This window comes from Nuphar pumila, chromosome 12 (genome assembly GCF_984573655.1).
Source record: "Nuphar pumila chromosome 12, dmNupPumi1.hap1.1, whole genome shotgun sequence".
NCBI lineage: Eukaryota > Viridiplantae > Streptophyta > Magnoliopsida > Nymphaeales > Nymphaeaceae > Nuphar > Nuphar pumila.
In genome coordinates this window covers 100,877,903-100,900,842 of record NC_143260.1, presented here as the reverse complement: position 1 = coordinate 100,900,842, position 22,940 = coordinate 100,877,903, and the positions used below count along the sequence as shown (strand labels likewise).

General features: G+C 40.3%; 1 protein-coding gene across 1 annotated transcript in view; it reads right to left on the bottom strand.

The window, feature by feature from the left end:
• The window catches only part of LOC149821328 (golgin candidate 6-like), a 53,895-nt gene that overhangs the window by 9,498 nt on the left and 21,457 nt on the right, over positions 1 to 22,940 (bottom strand). The window contains exons 8-13 of the mRNA XM_089983770.1: positions 14,822 to 14,875; positions 14,638 to 14,733; positions 5,450 to 5,500; positions 5,291 to 5,380; positions 5,012 to 5,125; positions 4,866 to 4,937 (exon numbers count right to left, since the gene is read on the bottom strand). Coding sequence (XP_089839896.1) covers positions 4,866 to 4,937; positions 5,012 to 5,125; positions 5,291 to 5,380; positions 5,450 to 5,500; positions 14,638 to 14,733; positions 14,822 to 14,875 — 477 coding nt within the window. The remainder of the gene's footprint in view (positions 1 to 4,865; positions 4,938 to 5,011; positions 5,126 to 5,290; positions 5,381 to 5,449; positions 5,501 to 14,637; positions 14,734 to 14,821; positions 14,876 to 22,940) is intronic.

Below are 22,940 nucleotides of genomic sequence, written 5' to 3'. Positions count from 1 at the left end.
TGTAGTAGAGGTCCCCTTCTTTATGTTTTTCCCCAATTTGCTTTTCAAACTGAAGATCTTGCACATAACATTGCTTAGACGAGAAGGAGATACTGCACCCATGGTCGGTAATTTGAGAAACAAAGAGAAGGTTTAAACTTAATTTTGGAACAAATCTAACTTTTGGACTAGAAAATTTTGAAGTACTTTTGAAATTTTCAATGTTTTTATACTAAAAACATTATTTTGCGTTGAAGTAATACAACATTTGAAAAACGGATAAATGTGTGAAGTCATAAGAAATGAGGTTCTGGAATCTCAAAGCCAAGAAACATTACCCGAAGGTAAAGATGGGCGTCGTTCTCCGAATTGTCATCCATATGGTCGTCGTTCTCCGATTGTCAGATACATAAGGAGAACTTTAAACAAGGGAGTTTTTTTTTCTCATCTTCTGAGTTAAATTTAATTGCATATACTGACTCTGATTGGGGGAGGTGACCCAAATAATCGTCACTCCACTATAGGTTTTTGCATTTTTTTAGATGAATCCCTGATCTCATGGAGATGCAAGAAACAACATAAGGTGTCTCTATCATCCACAAAAGCAGAATATCGAGTCATGGCTTCTACAACCATGAAAATTGTGTGGATTCATCAACTACTACAAGACATAGGGATTCAAGTTCAAGGACCCACAAAGTTATGTTGTGATAATAAGAGTGCAATCTACATTGCTAAAAATCACATGTTTCATAAACGCACAAAGCATATTAAGATGGACTGCCACTACGTTAGAGAAGCATATTTGCAAAAAATTATAGATCTTCCTTACGTGACCTCGGAATATCAGTTGGCAGATTTCTTCACCAAAGCGCTATGCGAGACTAGATTCAACTTTCTTCTCGGCAAACTCTCGGTCATTGCGCCCTAAGTTTGAGGGAGGGTGTTAAATTGTATCTCCTTTTTTTGTATACATATATTTATATTTATATTTATATTTATATATATAAAGAGAGATACATATACGTATATGTATCATACATATAGATATATGTATCTATCATTATATATATAAATATATATTATTTTCACATCATGTAACCCCTAGGGGTATTTTTGTCTTTTCCCCTTTTTACACATATCCACATTAGTGAATATGTTGGTAACTTTTCTTTTCTTTTTTTTCCTTTATTTTTCCTTTTCTTTTCTCTTTTCCTTTTTTTCTTTTTTCCTTTTTCTTTTTCTTTTTTGTTGACTTAGTCAACTCTTTGGAGGGGGTCCAACACTAGACGTTGGACCCCTCCAACAGTTGGATTTCTAACCGTTGGAGGGGCTCCAACGTCTAGCGGGAGCCCCTCCAAAGCTTCCTCTCCATTATAAATAGGGAACAATTTTAGAAGTGCAATTGAGAAATATAGTCAGTCTAGTGAACCGTCTTCAATAATTAACCCTCGTAGAACCGAGAGAACAAGGGAAAATCCCAATAGATTCATTTCCTATGAGTCATTCTCACCCAAACATAGAGCATGTCTAAGTGCTATTCACTCATATAAAGAACCTAGAAATTTTGAAGAGGCTACACAAACCGCTAAGTGGAGAGAGACTATTGATAGTGAACTAAGAGCCCTTAAGAAAGCCAAAACCTGGGAAATTTAAGATTTACCTAAAGACAAGAAAGCAATAGAATGTAGATGGGTTTTTAAAGTTAAAACCAAGAGTGACGGATCACTCGAAAGATATAAAGCCCATTTGGTTGCCAAAGGGTATACTCAAGAGTATGGTATAGATTACGATGAAACTTTTGGTCCAGTAGCACGAATGGTAATTGTTAGATGTTTAATTACCATTGCTTAAATTAAAAATTGGAATATATATAAAATAGACGTTAAGAATGCCTTTTTAAATGGAGATTTACATGAAGAGGTCTATATGGATGTTCCTCCAGGAATGAATGTACCATATGGCAAAGCTCTTCGCTTACGAAAAACACTTTATGGGTTGAAACAAGCTCCTAAGGCTTGGTATGATCGATTTACCGAAGTAATGGTAAAAACTGGATTTACTTCTTGTTATACTGACACTGCCTTATTAGTTAAAAAATTCAATGCAGAAACTGTGATTTTGTTATTGTATGCTGACGATATGTTAATCACAGGAGATGATACTGTAGGGATTAAAAGTGTCAAGTCTACTCTAGCAAAAAGATTTGAAATGTCAGACTTAGGTTTTCTGGCCTATTTCTTAGGCATTGAAGTTGCCTACTCTTACAGAGGGTATTTTTTATCTCAAACCAAGCTGGCTTGCGAAGTCATTGACAGGTCAAGCATTACACATGATAAAATTTGTGAAGCACCAGAAATTGTAGGAACCTAGATGAAGATTGATGATGGGATTCATCTGAAAGATCATACTCCTTACAGACAACTCGCTGGCTCGCTAACATATCTTAGCATTACCAGGCCAGATATCTCTCATGTTGTACATGTCGCAAGCCAATTTCAACATGTTCGTACATCAATTCACATGAGTGTCGTTATTCGAATTATCAGATATGTAAAGGGGACGGTAAACAAGAGGGTATTCTTATCTTCATCATCTAAATTAAAATTGATTGCTTATACTGACTCTAATTGGGGAGGTGACACAAATAACCGTCACTCGACCACTGGTTTTTTTATTTTTTTAGGAGAATCTCTAATCTCTTGGAGATGCAAGAAACAACAAAAGGTGTCTTTGTCCTCTACCGAAGCTGAGTATCGAGCCATGGCATCTACAACCATGAAAATTGTATGGATTCGACGCTTACTGGAAGATATGAGAATCATTGTTCTAGGACCAACCAAGTTGTCTTGCGACAACAAAAGTGCAATATATATCGCCAAGAATCACACTTTTTATGAGCACACAAAGCATATTGAGATGGATTGTCATTATGTTAGAGAAGAATATTTGAAGGAGATCATCGATCTCCCGTATGTGACATCGGAGTATCAACTGACTGACTTCTTCACCAAGGCGCTCTGCTCTCCTAGATTTAATTTTCTTCTTGGCAAACTTGCGGTCATCACACTGTAAGTTTGAGGGGAGATGTTAAAATGTACTAACAATGTAAATCTCTCTCTCTCTCTCTCTCTCTATATATATATATATATATATATATATATATATATATATATATATTATCTTTTGTAAACCCAATAAAGGGTATTTTTGTCTTTTCCCTTTTGCGCATATTCCCCTTGGGATGTGCATGTAATTTTTCTCTAGTTTTTCTTTTTTATTATTTTATTTTTTTTCTTTGGTTTGACCTAGGAGGGACCCAATATGATCATTGGGCCCCTCCAACGATCACATTGGGGCCTCTCCAAGGCCCCTTTTGTGTGTGCTATATATAGGGGTTGTTACCCCTTTGTAATATCATTCCAAGAGCTTTTGCTCTATTGTTCTCAATAAAGATTCTTTATTTTTCTAAATGCCTTTGTGCATTTGTGTTTAAGTGTACCTTTGTGTACACATATTCAAGTGTTCTTCTAGGCGCCTACGTGCACATACCTCTTTGTGAAGTGGGCATTCCTCGTCGTCCTTGTCTCTTTGTAGACATTTTCACAACTAGTGGGCAGTCTAATATACTTGACTATCACTAGAGCTGATATCTCATATGCAGTCCATGAAATGAGCTAGTTTATGAGTGTGCCCATTTCAGTTCATTTTTGTTGTATGCTAAGAATAATTTGGCATGTGCAAGATACATTGCACTTTGGGATGTTTTTCTCAACATTATCCCTTACAAACATTAGAGCCTACTGTGACTCAAATTTTGGAGGATCGACTAAAGATCATTTCTCGAATACCGGATTTTGTGTTTTACTTGGGAGCTCTTTGATTTCTTAAAAAAACAAAAAACAGCAACAAGTTGCTTTGTCCACAGCAGAGGTAGAATATAGTCATGGCTCAAGTCACTGTAGAGATCAAGATGGCTCTTGGGAGAATTTGGTGTGGCAGTTTTTGAGAGGATATCCTTGTATTGTGATATGAATGCTATTTCTATTGCTAAAAATCAGAAATTTCACGAAAGAACAAAGCTGCATTGAAATTTATTCACTTTGCTAAAAGAGCCTATGAAGATGGGATCATATCATTGCAGCATGTGGACTTCAAAGGAGCAAATCACGTGTTTACTAAGAGTTTAGCTCTTCTACACTTTCAGTCACTTCACTCCAAACTTGGGATGATTTCGTTAAGCATCATCTCAAGTTTGAAGGGGAGTATTGAATATTGTAGTTTTCATAATATGAAATTGTACCATATGTGTCTTTAGTAGTGTGCTAACCTGTTTTTTATGTACATAAGATTATTTATGAGGGGGAATTTGTGTATTTTTTAGTTAGAGTCAAAAGTTTTTGTCTATTTATGCAACCATGAGGGTTCAACCTCCATAAAAGCGTATTCCTTCTTTCTTGGTAATGAAGTTTACTTTTCATCTCTCCTTTGGTGATCTCTCTTCTTGAGATAATGTGAGGTTCCTAGCTCTTGATAGATATTATGGCTTCCAAAGAGAACTGTTACAGCATCTCTAATGCATTATAGACATGAACCAAGAATTAGTAATTGGCTAGCCGTATCTGTGTCTATGCAAAGGAGCCACATTAGTTTTACTATGAAAATAAACATAAATATCCAAAGTAAGTTGTACAAAAATTTTGCCAAGAAAACTATAGTCTATTTAAGCCAGTATGAGGTGAAATACAATTGCCATACAAAAACTGAGTTTGTTCAAACAATTACCAGATTAGCAACAAGTATACTGCGACATCGATTAAAAAATGAACATGATAGCATGAGTTTGTCTGGTGCACAAAAATAAATTGTCAAAATCGTTTACTCACCAAAGAGCGAACTGCAACCGGAGCCCATCTGCTCTCAACTCCCAACATCAAAAGATGGTCCAAGATTTTGTTCTGGATAATTCAAAAAAGAAAATGAATGAAGCTTGTCCTCAACAACACAAAATTTAACAAATCATAAAGTGTACCTGTGCAAGGAATGTTTGATTCGATACTCTATTGGTATCTTTGACAGAATCTGCTTCAGGATCTCCCACCAGAAGCAATCCAAAGGTTTCTAACACACTGAGCAGGTTCACTGTCTACTGGCATGTTATTTATTGTACATAACAATGCAAAGCTTAATTAGTCACGCCAAGATATATCCCCATAGCATACCCTAATTTCCATCAAACAGCAAAAGACAATCTTCTACATTGACACATGAAACAATCCTAACCAGAAATGAGTGTAACTGCAATCCTTACCTTTTGCTGTGTGAAGCTGTAAGCGCTACCTTTCCGAAGCTTTAGAATTGATATCAGAGGTTCAATTCCCACAGTTTCCCTCAGTAGTATCTGCAATGAACTGCTATTACACTTCCTACTGTAGACACATAATGTGATCAATATATTGAATGTACAAACCTGATTGGATGCATTATTGCGAAGGAGATTGTTTAGTAACTCAATACAATCCTGTTTATCATTACAACCCAGTCAATCAGGAGGAACGAATTCATGAAATCCTGATGGGGAAAAGGAAAAGAAAACCAGAGGATAAAAGCAAGAAAAGAAAGGATAACGTGGAAATTATTTCAAACTACACCTTTGTAGGTCATGCCTAAAGCCAAGCCATCCATGAGAGACTAAAGTATAACAAGGAGGATAATTATATATGCTAGCAATCCATAACTGACCACTACTAATACACTCCAAGAAATGGTGGTAAGTCATTTAAAAAAATAGGGACAGCTGGTTTCCTTCAGGCATTAGGTGATATTATCATTATAGGAATATGTTAACTAAAACAATACCATGCAAGTACATGAAACAAAATTACTTTATCTATCTAATTTAAAGGCCTGATCAAAGAAAATGGCATTAAGGGGGTGGGCAATTTGTAAGACTCGTTTTAAAAAAAATGTTTGGATCCAGGTTGGATCTAACCGGATCCAGAAGGGAAGTCGACCCTGCTATCGACATCCCCCCTTCCCCCTCGTGATTTATTTAAACCCCCCACAAGGGGGTTTTCTTTTTAACACCCGACCTCTCTCTCTCTCTCTCTCTCTCTCTCTCTCTCTCTCTCTCTCTCTCTCTCTCTCTCTCTCTCCGGCACACCACAACCCTCTCATCTCTCTCTCTCGCACGTCGGCACACCCTGACCTTCTCATCTCTCTCTCTCGCATGCTGGCACACCCCGACCCTCTCCCCTCGTCTCTTCCCATCTCTCTCAACTCGACTCTCTTCCTCCCCAAATCTCTTTCTCTGATAACCTCGTCGGAGCTCGCTGCTCGTCGAAGCTCGTTGCTCGCCGGAGCACGCTGCTCACCTGGAGCCACCTCTACTCAGTGAGTTCTCCCTCCAACCTCCATAGCTTCCTCTCACCAAGAACCCCCTCGCCTGGAGTCACCCTCTCATAGGTATGTCGCCCTCCCTCTTTTCTCCCCCCTGTTTTATTTTTGTCGCCCGCAAACCAGAGCCACCAGCAGTGGTGGCTCTGGCTCGCTAGGATGGAGGGTATCAAGCACCCTCTCATCTTCTCTTTTCTTTCCTTGCCGACCAGGTGGGGGCGGTTGAAGCTGCAACCCACCCCCCTACTTTATTTCTCTCGCCGGCAACTCAGAGCCACCAACGGCGGTGGCTCTGGCTCGCCAGGATAGAGGGTGCCGAGCACCCTCTTATTTCCTCCTCTCTGGTGAAATCGACAATAGCCTCTGGCTGCTACCGTTTTTCCAAGAAGGAGCAGCCGAACGGAGGGCTTGATGCCTCTCCCTCCTGCCCCTCTGGTCGGATGGAGGGCAAACGCCACATGCGCTTGCCTCCTTTTTTATGGTAAGGCAGGCTGGGTAAGGCAAACCCCCCTCCCCTTGTCTGTCTCTCCCCTTCTTGCTGGGTTGGGCGAGTGGAGGGGTCGAGCCATCTCCACCCGACACCCGACCCTCTGTGTCGCTGCCCCAGGCTTCGGCAGTGGCAACAAGGCTGCCGTTGTGTCAGCCTGGGTTTGGTTTTTCGCCAGGGTGCCCCAAGTCAGGGTGCACCCTGGGGCTCAGGATGGGCTCGACTAGGTAGAGCCACTGAGCTACCATGACCCCTCTTTCTTCTGATCACAAACCCTCGTACGCAGCAGCGACAACTGTTGTTGCCTTGGGCTCAGCCAGAGACAAGTAGAGCTCGGGCCAACCGAGTTCAGCTCGGTCCCTAGTCGATTAAGGATCAAGACCGACTCGGTTAGAAAACGAGCCCAGCTCTGTAGTCGACCTAGCCCGTCTCGACCCGATCAACTCGAATTGGGTTTGGGTTCAACCCCTATAAAACAAACGGTGTTTATTTTGTTAAATTAAGTTTGTTACATCGTTTTATTCACAGTACGCTAAAAACTATTTTCAGCGCACCATTCGGCACAACGGATGAGACATGCTTACCAAGGCACGGGCCTTTAAGAACTTACGCTCAGAATCATCAGAGATTTGGACCATCTCCGAGGTAGGAGAAATTTGCATACGAGAACAAATGTCAGAATACTTCTAACTTATACGTATTATAATATATGTATATATATATATATATATATTTTTAACTCAAGGACACAGTTTTGTGTATTCTTGTCCATTTTAAATTACGCCATTTATTTTGTCGTCACGCTTTAATGTGCACAGGCTCCAACTTTATGTAATTTATTTAACTCGATGTGTGATTTCATACATTGAGCCCTGCTTTATGTCATTTACTTTGCCATCGAGCTATAATGTGTACAAGTTCTTGCGTACACAATTTATTTAGCCCGGATCGCTTACGTAATTTATTTAGCTCGATATGTGGTCTCAAACATCGGGTCTTGCTTTATGTCATTTACTTTGCAACCGCACTATAATCTGCGCAGGCTTATGCTTTACTATATATGTATTCTATATACATATATAATTTTATAAAGTATGTAGTTTTGCGTACTCTTGCCTACTTTAAAATTATGCTTGTATGTATTTAAAGACGCGGATTTGTGCAACCTCACCGAGTCTCGATTTTTAAAAGATTTCACATATGAGATTTCAAGCTCGTATTGTTCGTTGTCTCGAAAAGCAAAACAAGTGTTTTGTGTTTGCATATTCGCAACTAAGTTTTCTACTCGAACCAGCATAACGGAAAGGCTTCGACTAGGTGGTATGTACGTCTGGTCCGTCTTTTTGGTATCCTAAATGACTCGGATATTCCCCGAGCTAAAGCACTAGATTTTAAATTTTCTAAAAAATGTTAAGAGTTTTTTTCTGAGGAACCGATATCCTTCTCATCGTAGTGGTATTATCAGACATACACGACATGTTAGTACTAAGATGTTTGCACTCAAAGTTTATGGTAACCTCGTAGTGTGACAATGCACGATGATTAAAAGAAAATCACATAAATCATAAATGTTGATTATCGCCTTCACAGGCAAGATGCTCAATTTGGTTTAAAAGATCAGAGCATGTAAAACAGGTCGTAAGTTAAATAAAACCTGATATACCCATTTTTTTCTTTGGTTCCGTCAAAATAAAGGATGGGATGGTACAAAAACTCAAATGGACAACTTGTTAACTACGCTTCTCGAGTAGCAATGACTCAATGTCCCCGGTCATCAGAGTTAGGGGACTGAGCTGCCAAAAATTATCTTAGGTGGTAAATCCCATCGGTTTCGGCAGAAGTTCAAATGCATCCCTTACCATTTATGCCTCTGGGGAATTCTCTCTCAGTCACAGGCTGTCCCCTTAGGAGCAGACTCAGTTAGTTGTTTGAGGTATTAGAATACATAGAATAACAAACCCCCGAACAGTCTCAGTTAATTATAGAAACAAAATTACCATACTCATTTTACTTCTTCTAAAACTACACATTACGAAAGTAACAACACATATGTTACTCTTGTTCTGAATTTTGATATCTATGCACCTAGCAGATTTTTATAAGTCTGACCCGTTTTATGGGATACAGGTGATGATTAGGTTGATACAGCAGGCGATGAAACAATGATGTGATGATATCAAGATCCCACTCTTTCTCTGTTGTTTCACTCCTTAGCACGTTTCGTAATTTTGTATAAGGGTTTCTTTTAAAATACCTCCTTTGTGTAAACTTTAATTATCAAAAACCTTGTTTTGAATCTGTGATTTCAATGCTTGTATGGAGATACAAATTCATTGCGTAAAGGAAGGTTCGCCTGTAATGCGCCCAAGGTCTGTTGACTTGTTATTTCAAACATCATTTTTCATTGAACTACCATTTTAAACTCTAAAAAAGGTTTTAGGGCAAAGCTTTTAATTTTTTCCTAAAAAGTTTACAAGTTCGGGATTTTGGGGTGTTACACGATTGGTCAGATTTGGACCTCTTATCCAATCCAATGATACTTTTGGAGTTACACTTAATGGGTTCTTATCTTATCGCTCGCTTGCCAGTCGCGGAAGCTTGTAATCAGAGTGCAAGAGAGAAAGATAGAATAGAGGGAGAAGAATTGCAATCACAAGAAGCAATCACAACGAGGGTGAACAAAAGAAAGCTCAACGCATTTGATTCATTCACAATTTTAGCGTATAGGCCTCTTACAGTTCAAGTATACGGGCTGCCCCTTTGGGGTATTGATTCACCTAAACCGGGCAGTTTACATCAGACTCAACAAAAGCAAAACAGACTCTAGACGCAACTCTACAATGTAAGTCACAAGGGAACATGCTCCCTCCTTCAAATCATGTGTCGTCCTCGGCGCCATCTATTTCACGGTAAGCCCTGATTTCAATCGGGTAGCGGTTGTTCCTCCGAAAAGCTAGCTCCCACGTAGGTTCTATTGTTTCCTCCCACTACACTAGGTATTTCTTCGCTTCACCCAAGTAGTTGACCTTGTGGCGAAGGATCTGACTGAGGTTCTTCTCAACTCGTGTTGTCAGGGCCCTCTGCATGATGGAAGCGCATTGAAGCACACTACTTTTCGGATCTCCGTCATCTGTATGGAACTGTTTGAGGTTGCACATGTGGAACACCGGGTGCACTTTGAAATCTGAGGGCAACTCCAGCTTGTACGCCAGTTTGCCCACCTTCTTTGTGATAGTGAATGGTCCTTCATACTTTTTGATGAGTCTGCGGTGCCGCCCGCAGAAGATGCCTGTGCGACCAGGATAAAGCTTCACCAACACTTGGTCCCCAACTTGAAACCCAGCAGGCCGACGATGCTTGTTCACCCACTTCATTCTCTTTGCCGCTTTGTGTAGAAATGCCTTCGCCAACTCACTCTGCTCATGTCAGTCTCAAACAAACTGATAAGCGAATGATGACCTTCCCTTTTCTTGCGCGACAAGAGTGTGCGGAGTCAGCGGCTGCTACCCCGTGGCTATTTCAAACGGGTTGTAGCCTGAAGACTCGCTCTTCTGCATATTGTAACAAAATTGTGCCACGTCAAGAAGATTTACCCAATTTTTTTGATTGGCACTAACAAAGTGCCTAAGGTACTGCTCAAGTATCCCGTTGATGCGTTCTGTTTGCCCATCGGTCTGTGAATGAAAGCTTGTTAAAAATAGCAAATCAGAACCAAGTAGCCGAAATACTTCATGCTAGAACTTGTCCGTGAAGCGAGCATCGCGATCACTCACAATGCTCTTTGGTATGCCCCAGTGCTTCACCACATGCTTTACAAACAACTCTACAGGGCACTCCTCAGAAGCTGGGATTAAGGTGCAAACTTTGAAAAACGATCAACCGCTACTAGTATGGAGCTTGTGCCATCTACCTTCGACAGACTAATAATGAAGTCCATGGAGATGCTTTCCCAAGGACGTTCTGGAATCGGTAGAGGCTTAAGGAGTCCGGTTGTCTTTTGATTTGTCCCCTTGTCTTGCTGGAAGATGAGACACGTTCACACATACCCCCTCTATGTCGTCTCTCATCTGCGGCCAATAGTAGCCGCACTCAATAAGTGATAAGGTCTGCTCCTGACCAGGATGGTCGGCCCATAATGTATCATGACACTCTTTAAGCAATTCTCGACGGAGGCTTCTCCACCGCGGCACGAAAACGCGTATCCCTTTTGTCATGAGGAAGTCGTCCTGTAACCAAAATCACTGAGTTTTCCCTGCTTGCGCCAGAGAAACAAGGTGTTGTGTCATCATATCCTGTTGCGTACCTTCGTGGATGCGGCTCAGCAAAGCGCCCTTCAAATGTACTTCGGAAGGCTCCGCACAAGCAGCAGCCAGTTCAGCCCTGCAGCTCAAGGCGTCCGCAACTATATTGGTCTTCTCAACCTTGTACTCTAAGGCAAAGTCGAACTCAGTCAAAAACATCTGTCACCGAGGTAGTGCCGCAAGGTCCTGAGGCAATACATGATGGCTGTCATCTCACGTTCACGCACCGTGTAACGCCTATCTGCATCCTTTAGCTTACGACTCTCATATGTGATCGAATGGCCATCTTGCACAATAACTCCGCCGATGGCAAAGTCTGAGACGTCTGTGTGGACCTCAAAGAGTCTCAAGTGATCAGGCAGTCGCAACACTGGCTCCCTCACTAAGGCTTTCTTCAAGCCGTCGAAGGCATCTTGGCATGCTCCTATCCAGAGTCACACCTGATTCATCTTTAACAAGTCAGTGAGGGACGCATCAATGAGGGAGTAACCTTCAATGAATCGTCGATAATAATACGTCAACCTAAGGAATGACCGCAACTCTGGCACTTTGCTTGGCGAAACTCATTCCTGCATGGCTCTTATCTTTTGCCCATCCATGCGCAGCACACCACGCCCCATAACGTGGCCGAGAAATCTGATCTCCTCCTGACTGAAGAGGCACTTCTCTCATTTAACATAGAGGTCATTCACCTTTAGCACCTGAAACACTGTCCGCAAGTGCCCGACATGTTCCTCTATGTTACTGTTGTAGATCACGATGCCATCCAAGTAGACTACCACGAATTTGTCTAAGTAGGAGTAGAAAATCTGATTCATTAGGGTCGTGAACGTGGTTGGAGCATTCGTCAACCCGAATGGCATTATTAAGAATTCATAAGCACCATAGCGGGTGACGCAAGTTGTTTTCGGCTCGTCACCGTCTATAATCCTCATCTGCCAGTAACCCGATCTTAAGTCTAGCTTTGAAAAGTCTCGGGCATTGCCCAACTGATCGAACAAGTCCACTATTAGTGGCAACGAGTATTTGTTCTTTACCATAACCATGTTTAGCGCACGATAGTCCACGCATAACCGCTTGGAGCCATCATGTTTCATCTGAAATAAGACTGGTGCACCAAATGGTGCTTTTGATGGATGAACGATATCTGCATTCAACATCTCGTCCAGTTGCCTGCATAGTTCTTTTAGCTCATCTGGCCCCATTGCGGAAGGCTTCGCTCCTGAGGTCAACTCAATCTTATGGTCGACCTCACGTCTAGGTGGTAGACGTTTCTGCAGTTCTGAAGGCATCACCCCCGAAACTCCACCAACAGTGGGGCTAGGGTTGGCGGCACTGTTGCTTGCACCTTCCCTTCTTCTATGCGCACAACAACTAAGAATATCTGCTCCCCGCGCTTGACACCATTCTTCAACTGCATTGCCGATAACACTAAAGTCTTGCCTTCCTGAGTAAGGCATTAAACTGTATGTGACATGTGTGGCTTCATAATCGTCAATGAGTTAAAGTTTGGCAGCATTATCACATTCTGGCTGCGCAGAAACTTCATACCCAAAATCATCTTAAAATCGTCCAGGGGCACCACAGAGAAGTTGGCATTGTCGACCCAACTCCCAATTTGGATAGCCACATCCCTTGCTTCACCAAAGATGGGCTTGGCCTCAGAGTTCACCATTTTGATGGTCCTCTGCTTTGGCTCAGGCTTCATGCCTAACCACTCTGCCTCTTCTCGCAAGACGAAATTGTGTGTGGCCCCGGAGTCTACCATTGCTGAAGTATACTTTTCATTCAGAATGATTTTCAAGTACATGAGTTTCTTACTGACCTGCATGTTTTCAGCTGCGCAACGTCTATCTGCGTTAATCGATCGCATGGCCCCCATCCTTGGTTGCATGGTCTCAATATCATTGTATTCTGCCTGCGCCGCATTGGCTTACCCATCGTCCTTTACAAGCCGCTTCGGACACTGTCTGACGATATGCATCTGACACCATCCTGTAAGTCTGTCTTTGCACATTCCTCGGCATAAAGTAGTTACGCAATTCCATTTTGAAGTCGTCAAAGGTGTCTATCACACATTGACCCCTCTCCATGTCATTGTGCTTCCTCCACCAAGCGATAACATCTTCATCTTATAGAGTTGTTGCAGCCTTAATCTTGAAATCTTCGATCGTCATATTCTGAATATCCAAGTAGTCTTCTACTTAGAACAAGAAGTTTTCAATGGCCTTGTTGTCGCGAGAACCATTGAACTTTGATGGTCTTGGCACATCAATCCTTGATGGCCTCTCACCATTTCTCCCATTTAGGGTCACTGTCTGCTGCAATGTGCGGTTCTTCAACTGAAGCTCCCCTACTTCAGTCTGTAAGTAAGCCATTGTTGTCGTCAACGAAGTGATTTGTTCCACCAGTAAGATCACCTGCTCTTGCAGGCTCGTCACTACATCATTCAATCCACCGAATGATTCAACTGCGCGTGAAATCGCTTCTTCGTGCGAAGTCACATCTTCCACCAGCTTGTTGACAGTTGTAGTCATCTGCTCTTGGCCCCGAGGTGAACCCATCTCCTCAGCTTCGACAATTGTCTTGCCTTTAGTGTTACGCAAGTTTTGATAAGGCGCCACGATGTCTTGCACATAAATCGTAGTCTGTCGGCGCGTCTATCGACACAAACTCCGGAGTCCCTTCCCCAGCACGAGAAGGGGCTCTAGTACCACTTGTCACGGGCCTATTTCCTTCAATAGGCCAGCACGATGCGACGGTCCTTACTCACTACCGCAAGCCTACTTATCACTCGCTTGCCAATCGCGGAAGCTTGTAATCAGAGTGCAAGAGAGCAAGAGAGAATAGAAAGAGAAGAATTGCAATCACAACGAGGGTGAACAAAAGAAAGCTCAACGCATTTGATTCATTCACAATTTTAGCCCGTAGACCTCTTACAGTTCAAGTATACGAGCTACCCCTTCGGGGTATTGATTCACCTGAACCAAGCAGCTTACATCAGACTCAACAAAAGCAAAACAAACTCTAGACGCAACTTTAACATATAACTCACAAGGGAACAATTGGAGTCATTAATATATGTGCATCCATGTGAAATGGGCAACCTGCCAACCTGAGATTGAGGTTACTGCCACATTATGATCAAGACAAGGTGGCAATGGTATTTATTGGATGGCACTTGCCCTTAAAGAAGGCATGGTGAAGACAGGTGACCACTAACTTGTGTGGTTGGGCTGAAGCCACAGGAGCAAGATGAAGAAAGGAAATGGCCAAGCTGATTTTTGTGTGTACATAGACGTGTGTTTTTGTGTGTGTGTGAGAGAGAGAGAGAGAGTGAGATGCTAGGGGTGACAAGATTTTGAAGTAAAAACAATCACATAAGACCCAAAGTGTAAACTTAGAGCTTATCTGCAAATGAAACTTTTGAAACTGACTAGATGTATTAACTAAGACGATCACATCCATCTCTACCTGCACAACGACACCACCATCAGAGTAGCCTTCCTCTTTAATTATGCTAAAGATCTTTTCAAAGGCACCTTCAAAGACTACAATTTTTTGAATTTCCTGGAAACAAGAACAATAGCCAGTAACCTTTTCTTGAGATGCATTGAGCAAATATGCCATGCCTTATGAATAAGAATCAATAGCTCACCTCAGCTTCACGAGTTAGGCATGTTAGAAGTAACAAAGCTTCATTTCTTATGACCTATCAAGAGGACACATGATGTACCGGAAAGTTAGATACATTGTCAAAATGTTTCCATAAAATAAATCAACAAAAAAAATAAATTCAAGGTAACATTCATGAACTAAAAATAGCAAACCAGAAAACTTCCCTGATGGATCTTGCAAATAAACAACAAGAGTTGACTATAAATCATATAAAATGCAGTAGATCTAACAGTTGAGAACCACTGCATAAAGTTACCAGGATCACCAGCCCAAAGAATAATGCCACCCTCAATGGTCGATGAAAAGTAATATCCAGAAGTTCAATCAAAAGAAAAGGAGAAATGATTTATTGGGAAAACATTGATGAACAGGCTGCAACGATAGGAGCCTAAAATTGCAATCTGAAGATAGTAGATAAGTATACCAACCTAGTGTGAAGTGAAGATGCAAATGGAATTTGATTTGAACTTTTTTTATGATAAAAAAAACACCTGAATTCCCTACCATGGGTCGCAACCTCAAAAAAGAATAGCAGCAAGCATAATATTATGCCACTATTGGTCTATGAGCTCTGCTACTGTTAAGATCCTAGGCTTGATTGAGTCACTCATTTAATAAATTGCCCAAGCTCAAGCCTAAAATAAAGGATGTGTAAAAGCTTGGTGAACTCATTTTGAACTTGCCAATACTTAAGTATGTTTAACGATATTATTATCGTGTATATTACTAGTATTTATGTATATCGCAACCTATTTCCAATAAGTATTGTGGTTTGCTAATAATTAAATGAGATAAATTGAGTTCCTTTTGGTGTTTTAATAAAAAAATGTGTTATTTGTGGTGTTACTTTCTTTGGGTTGGCACAAGATGGTCATAAGTTGATCTCATTTTCGCTCTAGTTTATGAAAGGCTTGCACCCTGCCTTGAACTCAAACAACTAGGCTGAAGCCCAGGTCACTACTTCTGGTGACTGTTCATCGGACACACTTTTCTGTATCCTTTGATTTTCAAATAAATATGCACACACATCACGTGCATGTGTATGTACTTATGTCAAAACAGGCTTGAACAACCCAACTTCAGGCTCAGCTCAGTTTGAATGCACCCCTATGTCCCACACCATATTAACTAAACTGGGGACAGAAACATCCCTAACAATATAGAGACCCTGCAAAAGCATCTTTCTCCATTTTCCAGAAACCACCTCATGAGTTTGAATGTGCCCCTATGTCCCACAACATATTAACTAAACTGGGGACAGAAACGTCCCTAACAATATAGAGACCCTGCAGAAAGCATCTTTCTCCATTTTCCAGAAACCATCTCATCACTGCCAACACTAAGGCAATCAAGGACACTTCAAATAAGGCGGAAGTTGCTAACATCTGTTTCCGTCATAAGCACTTTGGTAATTTACTCTCAACAGTATTTTCATGAGTGCTTGAAGCATTGTGGAATTTTACAGCTGACTGTAGACCATCAAGATCTAATAAATACTGAACACAGTGATTTGACAGGATAGTGTCATGGCCAGCACCATGATTCAGCGACAATTTATTTCTATTCCAAATTCTCTTTGATGGTATATAATCCACATTTTCTCCATCTAACGTGCACATTCCATCCTTTGTTAAGTATGTCATCTACAGTTACCTTTCTCCTTTCCATTTATAAGCACCTCTGTCTGCTCCCTAAAACTCTACTTGCAAGTCAACATACACCAAACATCATCGTCCATAGCATTTGGATCATCTTAGCATCCAAAAGTTGTCACAGATTCGTCCTGCTAGTTAGCATTGAATATCCATAAGTTTTGTGATTATTCCCACATATCCAGTTCTTATCTTTACACATTTGTTGATGTACACAGCATATACATCCATAAATATGATCCTGACAGCATTAGGTCTACTAACGGTTAAACCAATGAGAGACAGGTCAAAATCTCATCCATTATCTTCATCTACCCTCTGGTCTAAGAAATATGATTTCACAACTTACACATTAAGGGCCCATTTGTTTCATTCTCCATGAAAGGGAAGGCCCTTTCATGGGAAATGGCATGCCTTTTGAAAAACTCCTGTCACGCTGGACTTTTCCCATGAAAACTTTCCCAGGGGAGGAGGCATGAAGGAAGTTTCAAATTAAAACTTCCCCAGATTGGGCCCCACACCTGCCATGCTGGACTTTTCCCTATAGCACATTTTGTGTTTGTTTCACTTAAGGTGGTGAGAAAGGATGAGGATCCCATGGTCAGATTGGATTTTTCCCATGAAAAAGGGCATCTTTCCCTTGCAAAAAACAGCCCCTAAACTTTTAAATGGAGTTGTCTTTCTCTTCAAAAGCCTCCAGTGACGAACACACAAAAACAAAGACACCTAACCATACTAACCAAATCGTGTACTTCCTGTTCCATCGGAATGTTCCTCTAGAACTCACTGAAGTTAGGAGACCAATCCCAAATAAAACATAGGCTGGTTCAACTTGGAAAAATGAAAAATAAAAAGGAAGAAAAGGAAAACCCACAAAGCAATCACGCAGCTAGTTTGGCAGAAAAAAACCCTCAAGCCAGGTACATATTGCATGAATAGATTGACAATTTATCACACAAGTATTTCATCTGGGTTCACATTGATTGGGTAAACCTGTCAAACCATCAGACAAAGGGGACAGAAGAGGATACCAGAGCAAACGGAGTTCTGCACCTTATCGCATATGATTAACTGCATCATTTTCTCATAGTGTGTTCAATTAACAAGACATCTCATGTCTAGGAAGAAGAAGACGACAAGTTGCAAAATTCTGTAACTGAATAATGTATGAAGATGTAATTTTCTCGGTCATGAAAAACGAAAATGTAGACTGACCCCACCACTGAGAAGATAAATCACAAAAAGGAAAAATCATTCCACTCATAAATTTAAGTAGTATATTAGGTTTTTGTAAAGTTCTCATCATATAGTTTGCAAGATTGACGATATAGATGTATCTTCATAGCCTTTTTAATAGAGAATGCATTCAAAAAAACAATTTCATTACACCAAATCTTTATATCTGATAAAGTCATATTTTACATTAACACAAATTAGATATAAAACTTGTTTCCCACTGAACAGACCTTTCTAATCACGTCTACAAGGTCTAATTAGGTTAAATAATACCTGCAACCATGTCTTTCTAGTAGAGAGCATTGTAAGCTTAAAGGTACAAAGATCCTCATTATATAGAGTGATTGGTTCGTGCAAACTAGGTTTGGTGCGGACAGCCATTCTAAACCCCCAAAATGACCTTCAACCATTAAAGGATTTCAGAAGAACCACTTAAGCTCTGTTGGCGCACAGGAGAAGAGACGGGAGATGGTATTTAATAAAGATTTAATAAATACCACCTACCTCCACAAGTGCTTGCGAACTCTGTTTTGGGAGAAGAGAATGGTGTTGAAGTGAAGATGGGTCATTTTCAGCTACATCCTCATAAAAATGTTATTGGCAATTCCAGCCTCATCTCCCATTGTCTTCTCCACTCTCATCACCCCTCTCATCTCCTCCCCAACACCGGCGCCCAATCAGAACCTTAAGATTTTTCTTGGAGTATCGGTGATATTTTACGAGCAAATATTTCCTCAAATCAGAAATCTGTGATCACGGCATGGGTCTTACGTCTTAATCCGATCTCCATTGAAAGTTTCAAAGCTCGGATCTTAGAACCAAGATGTTGAGATACTCATTTTAGGCCAAAACCCAACCTCCCCTCCCCTTAGGTTCGATGGTGGGTGGTCGGACTAGAGATTCTTGCACCTTGGGTCTCTGATCTAAGGATCTCCAGTCAAAATCGCTTGGATCTTAGATTCGAGGGATTCAAACGCATTCTAAATGACATAGAAGTCCATGATCTTGTCAAACCAAATAGGAAGTGAGGAAAAACGACCAAAGACTCAGCCAAAAAGGACTTTAGGAAAATGGTGGCATTAAATAGGAAAATGCAGTAGTTTGACAGTTATGTCTAGCACTTAACAGTGTAGTAGTCATTCATAAAAGCCATAAAGTCGAAAAAGATAACATGGTTCATGTTCACGAAATAAGAGAGAGAAATGATTTTGATTGAGGAACCACCGGTGGTTTGCTCATGATGCGTGCCTGGGCCTTGGGATCAGACAAGGTTCAAGTCAATGGTTAAGGTAGGCTAACTAGGGTAGACAGGGTAGTCAGGTTTTGTTTGGTTCAGATAGAGTCTGAGAGAAAAATCAGTTCTCTCAAATGGCTTCACATAAAATTATCAAATTTTAAGGGTAGACTCTAGATACGTAGAACTAGGTTCTGATTAAAATTCAGGTCTAAACTCCACGGGGTTTGGGAGATATAGGCTCGGGAAGTGATGTCAGGTTTCTGGGTTTATTGGTTCAAGTATGTGATTTTTCTTTGTCAGGGTTGGTAGAAAATTAAGTTCTCTCTACTGGGTTAACCTTAAATCATGAAATTTTAGGGGTAGGCAGGAGACACTTGGGAGAGTCTAGGGTTAAAATGTCAGCCCCAAAATCTACACGGTTTGAGAGATATGACTAACACAAGTCTGATGAAATTCTGTTGTTAGCAGCAAGCAGAATTTGGCCAGGTATGGCTTACTCTTGTAATATCATGTGTTTTTCTACTATGTTAAATTCAGAGATTTCAGAAAATTTGGCTAAGTGTTTTGGTAAAGTTGATAAAATCCTCGAGTTTAGGTACCGTCAGCTGAGTCTGGGCGTGGCCCAGGACCTATTGATAAGACCTAAACGAGCCAATTAAGATTTGGTAAAACTTTTTATTTTTGACCTTTAAAATCAAGCGAAATTCAGAAGCGAATTTCAGGTAATATATCATTAGATGCGTCTCAAAATTCTGAAAACATTGATATTTTGTTTTTCTGAATTCGAGCTACGATTGGCCCGAAAATCACATTTTTTTCAAAAATTACCTCCCTCGATGTGACCAGTTCTGGATTGGATCGGATCCGATTCGATCCGTTTGATCTAAGTTTATATGGATCTAGACCCAACCCAAGACCCATATTAATTAGGATCTGGTCCAATCTGTGATCCATATAGATATTGGATATGGATTTGGATCTTAGATCTGGATCCAAATCTGAAATCTAATTCCAACCAATTTAAAGTTTTAAATTCAATATAAAAGTTTAATTGAGTGAATTTCCAGGTTAAAAAGACTTCCAAAGGAGTGAGATACCCCTCTAGAACTTTCTGAAAAATTATTATTTAATAAATAATTAATTAAATATAAAAAATAATTAATTCCAAAATTTTATTTTTGATATGGCAGAGTTCTACATTTGTGGAACTCTACCTATTATTTAGGGATTCTAGAGGGGGGTGTTACCCACTAGAGCCCAAATGGGGTTAAAGTAAATAGTAAAAATAATAAAATAAAAAGGTAGCTAGAAAATGAGGAAAGGAGGTCAGAGATACAGTTCTACATTAATAGAACTCTATCCCTAACCAAATGGGAAGCTCTAGAGGAGCGTCACCCTCTAGAGGAGCCCAATCATTATTTAAGACACACAAAAAAAGTTAGAAGAAAGAAAGAAAGAGAGAAAAAATAAAGAGAGAGAGGGATAGAGAAACTCGTGGGAGAGGAGAGAAAGGGAAGGAAATAAGGAAGAAGAAGGATCTCTTTTCGTTCTAGGCATCCGACGATTTTTTTTTCTGCTCTTTTCCATCTCCGATCGAAGGTATGGGTTCCTCTTTTAATTCGAACGGGGAGAGAAAGTTTAAATCAGATTTATGTTAGGTTCTAGATGGAAACATAATAAATCTGATTTTTTTTACATGTTCAATCACATGCCTTGATGCATGATGGCATGAAACTTGGTTTTCATGAAAACATGGTTTGTTTCTCATGTTATTCATGTTCTACTACTGATTCTTTTGCAAGAGCATGTTGATCATATGTATATATATATGGGGGATTGATCGTGCATTGCTTGGCATGTCATGGTTTGATTTGGATCAGATCTGATCCAAACCAGACCTGACGCCGATTTCCAGCATGACTGAATGTGTTTTTTTTTTAAGATATCATATTGAATGTGTTTTAAGCTGACATATTGAATGTGTTTTTAAGGTTGTTATATTGGTTGTGTGTGTTTTTTAAAACTGTGATGATTTCGGACGACAGGTCGGACCCTAATACATGTATCGGGTGCTGAACAGATCCGAAAATGTATTGATTTTGAGGTCAGACCCGAATACATGTTGTATCGGGTGCTGAGCATACCCAGAAATATATTGATTTCGGGTGACTGGTCAGACCCAAATACACAATGTATCGGGTGCTGACCAGACCCAGAAATATATTGATTTTGGGTGATTGGTCAGACCCGAATACACGTTGTATCGGGTGCTGACCAAACCCAGAAATATTTTGATTTCGGGTGACTGGTTAGACCCGAATACACATTGTATCGAGGGCTGACCAGACCTAGACATATTTATTTCGGGTGACTAGTCAAACCCGAATACACGCTTATATTGATTTCGGGTGACTAGTCAGACCCGAATACACGGTATATCGAGTGCTGACCAGACTCAGAAATATATTGATTTTGGGTGACTGGTCAAACCCGAATACATGTTGTATCGGGTGTTGACCAAACCCAGAAATATATATTGATTTTGGGTGACTGGTCAAACCCGAATACACATTATATCGGGTGCTGACCAAACCCGAAAATGTGTTGATTCCGAGTAACTGGTCAAACCCGAATACACGATGTATCAGGTGCTGACCAGACCCAAAAATATATTGATTTCGGGTGACTGGTCAGACCCGAATACACACTGCATCAGGTGCTGACCAGACCCAAAAATGTGTCGATTTTGGGCGACTGGTCAAAGCCGAATACATGTTGTATCGGGTGCTGACCAAACCCATAACAGATGCAGTTTTCGAGTGACTGATCAGTCCTGAATACATACTTTATTGAGTGCTAACCAGACCCGAATAAATGCTGATAGGACTGGTTTACACGAGGATGTTGATATTTATGTTTGCAAGATTGTCATCAAGCTTTGTTTATATATGTGCAGAAAATCAGTGATGGTTCAAAATAATTTTGGAAATAACTATGCTTGAATAGTTGTATGCGTGTGTTATTTCCCTGCATAAATATGCTTAAGCAGAGTATTTCCAGCATGTTATTTCTTTGCAAAAATATGCATCAGCAGAGTATTTCTAGCATGTTGTTTTTCTGCATATATATGCATTAAACATGTGATTTATTCGGTTTTCGATGGGCTGTTGTAAGGCAGGCCAATGCTGCACATTTATGTGCAGCATTGTCCGTTGTCCACTGCCTTTGGGTTGCATGTTCTCTGCATAAGAAACATGCTGCCAACAGCATACTAATGGTGTCCTGTGCATCGTGGCATCCTAGATATGACTCGTGGTTATGTTTTGTATCATGAGCATGCCCAAATTTGTTACATGAATGACAAAAGTGTATGCACATGCAATTGAATATTATGTTCGCATAGTTATGCATATCATGAAAACAAAATTTTTGAAGTTATTTTGATGTTGCATTAACGTGATTATGTGTGTATTTGGATGTTATGCATACAATGAATCATGAAATAATGCATGTTGTAAGCATTTGTTAGCATGCATATGCAATTTGTGTTCTATGTACATTCTTATGATTTATGAATAAATGTGCATTTTAGACATGTTTCAATAGTTGTGTATGTGCATGTTCACTGAGAATCTTGCTTAAGATGCATCAGTGGTCAGATGTGAACCACTGTAGGCCATATGGGTCAGGAGCATGTGTTGCTCTAAGAATTGTGTTTATGCACTGCAAAATTTAGACTTGAAATTTTTGGCTTTCTAATTTAATTGCACTGTTAAAATTTATAACGGGTCAGGTCATGTGTTGGGTTGTGCATGTTGATTTGCAAAATGGTTTTTATACAAAGAACTTGACTTTTAATAAAAAGATAAAAGAGATAAATAATATAATTATTTTTTTCTTCTGGATATCCCTTTCGTAACGTGGGAATCCTGGATGGCGGTTTTGAGAAAACCGTGAGGATACTAAAACTCTGT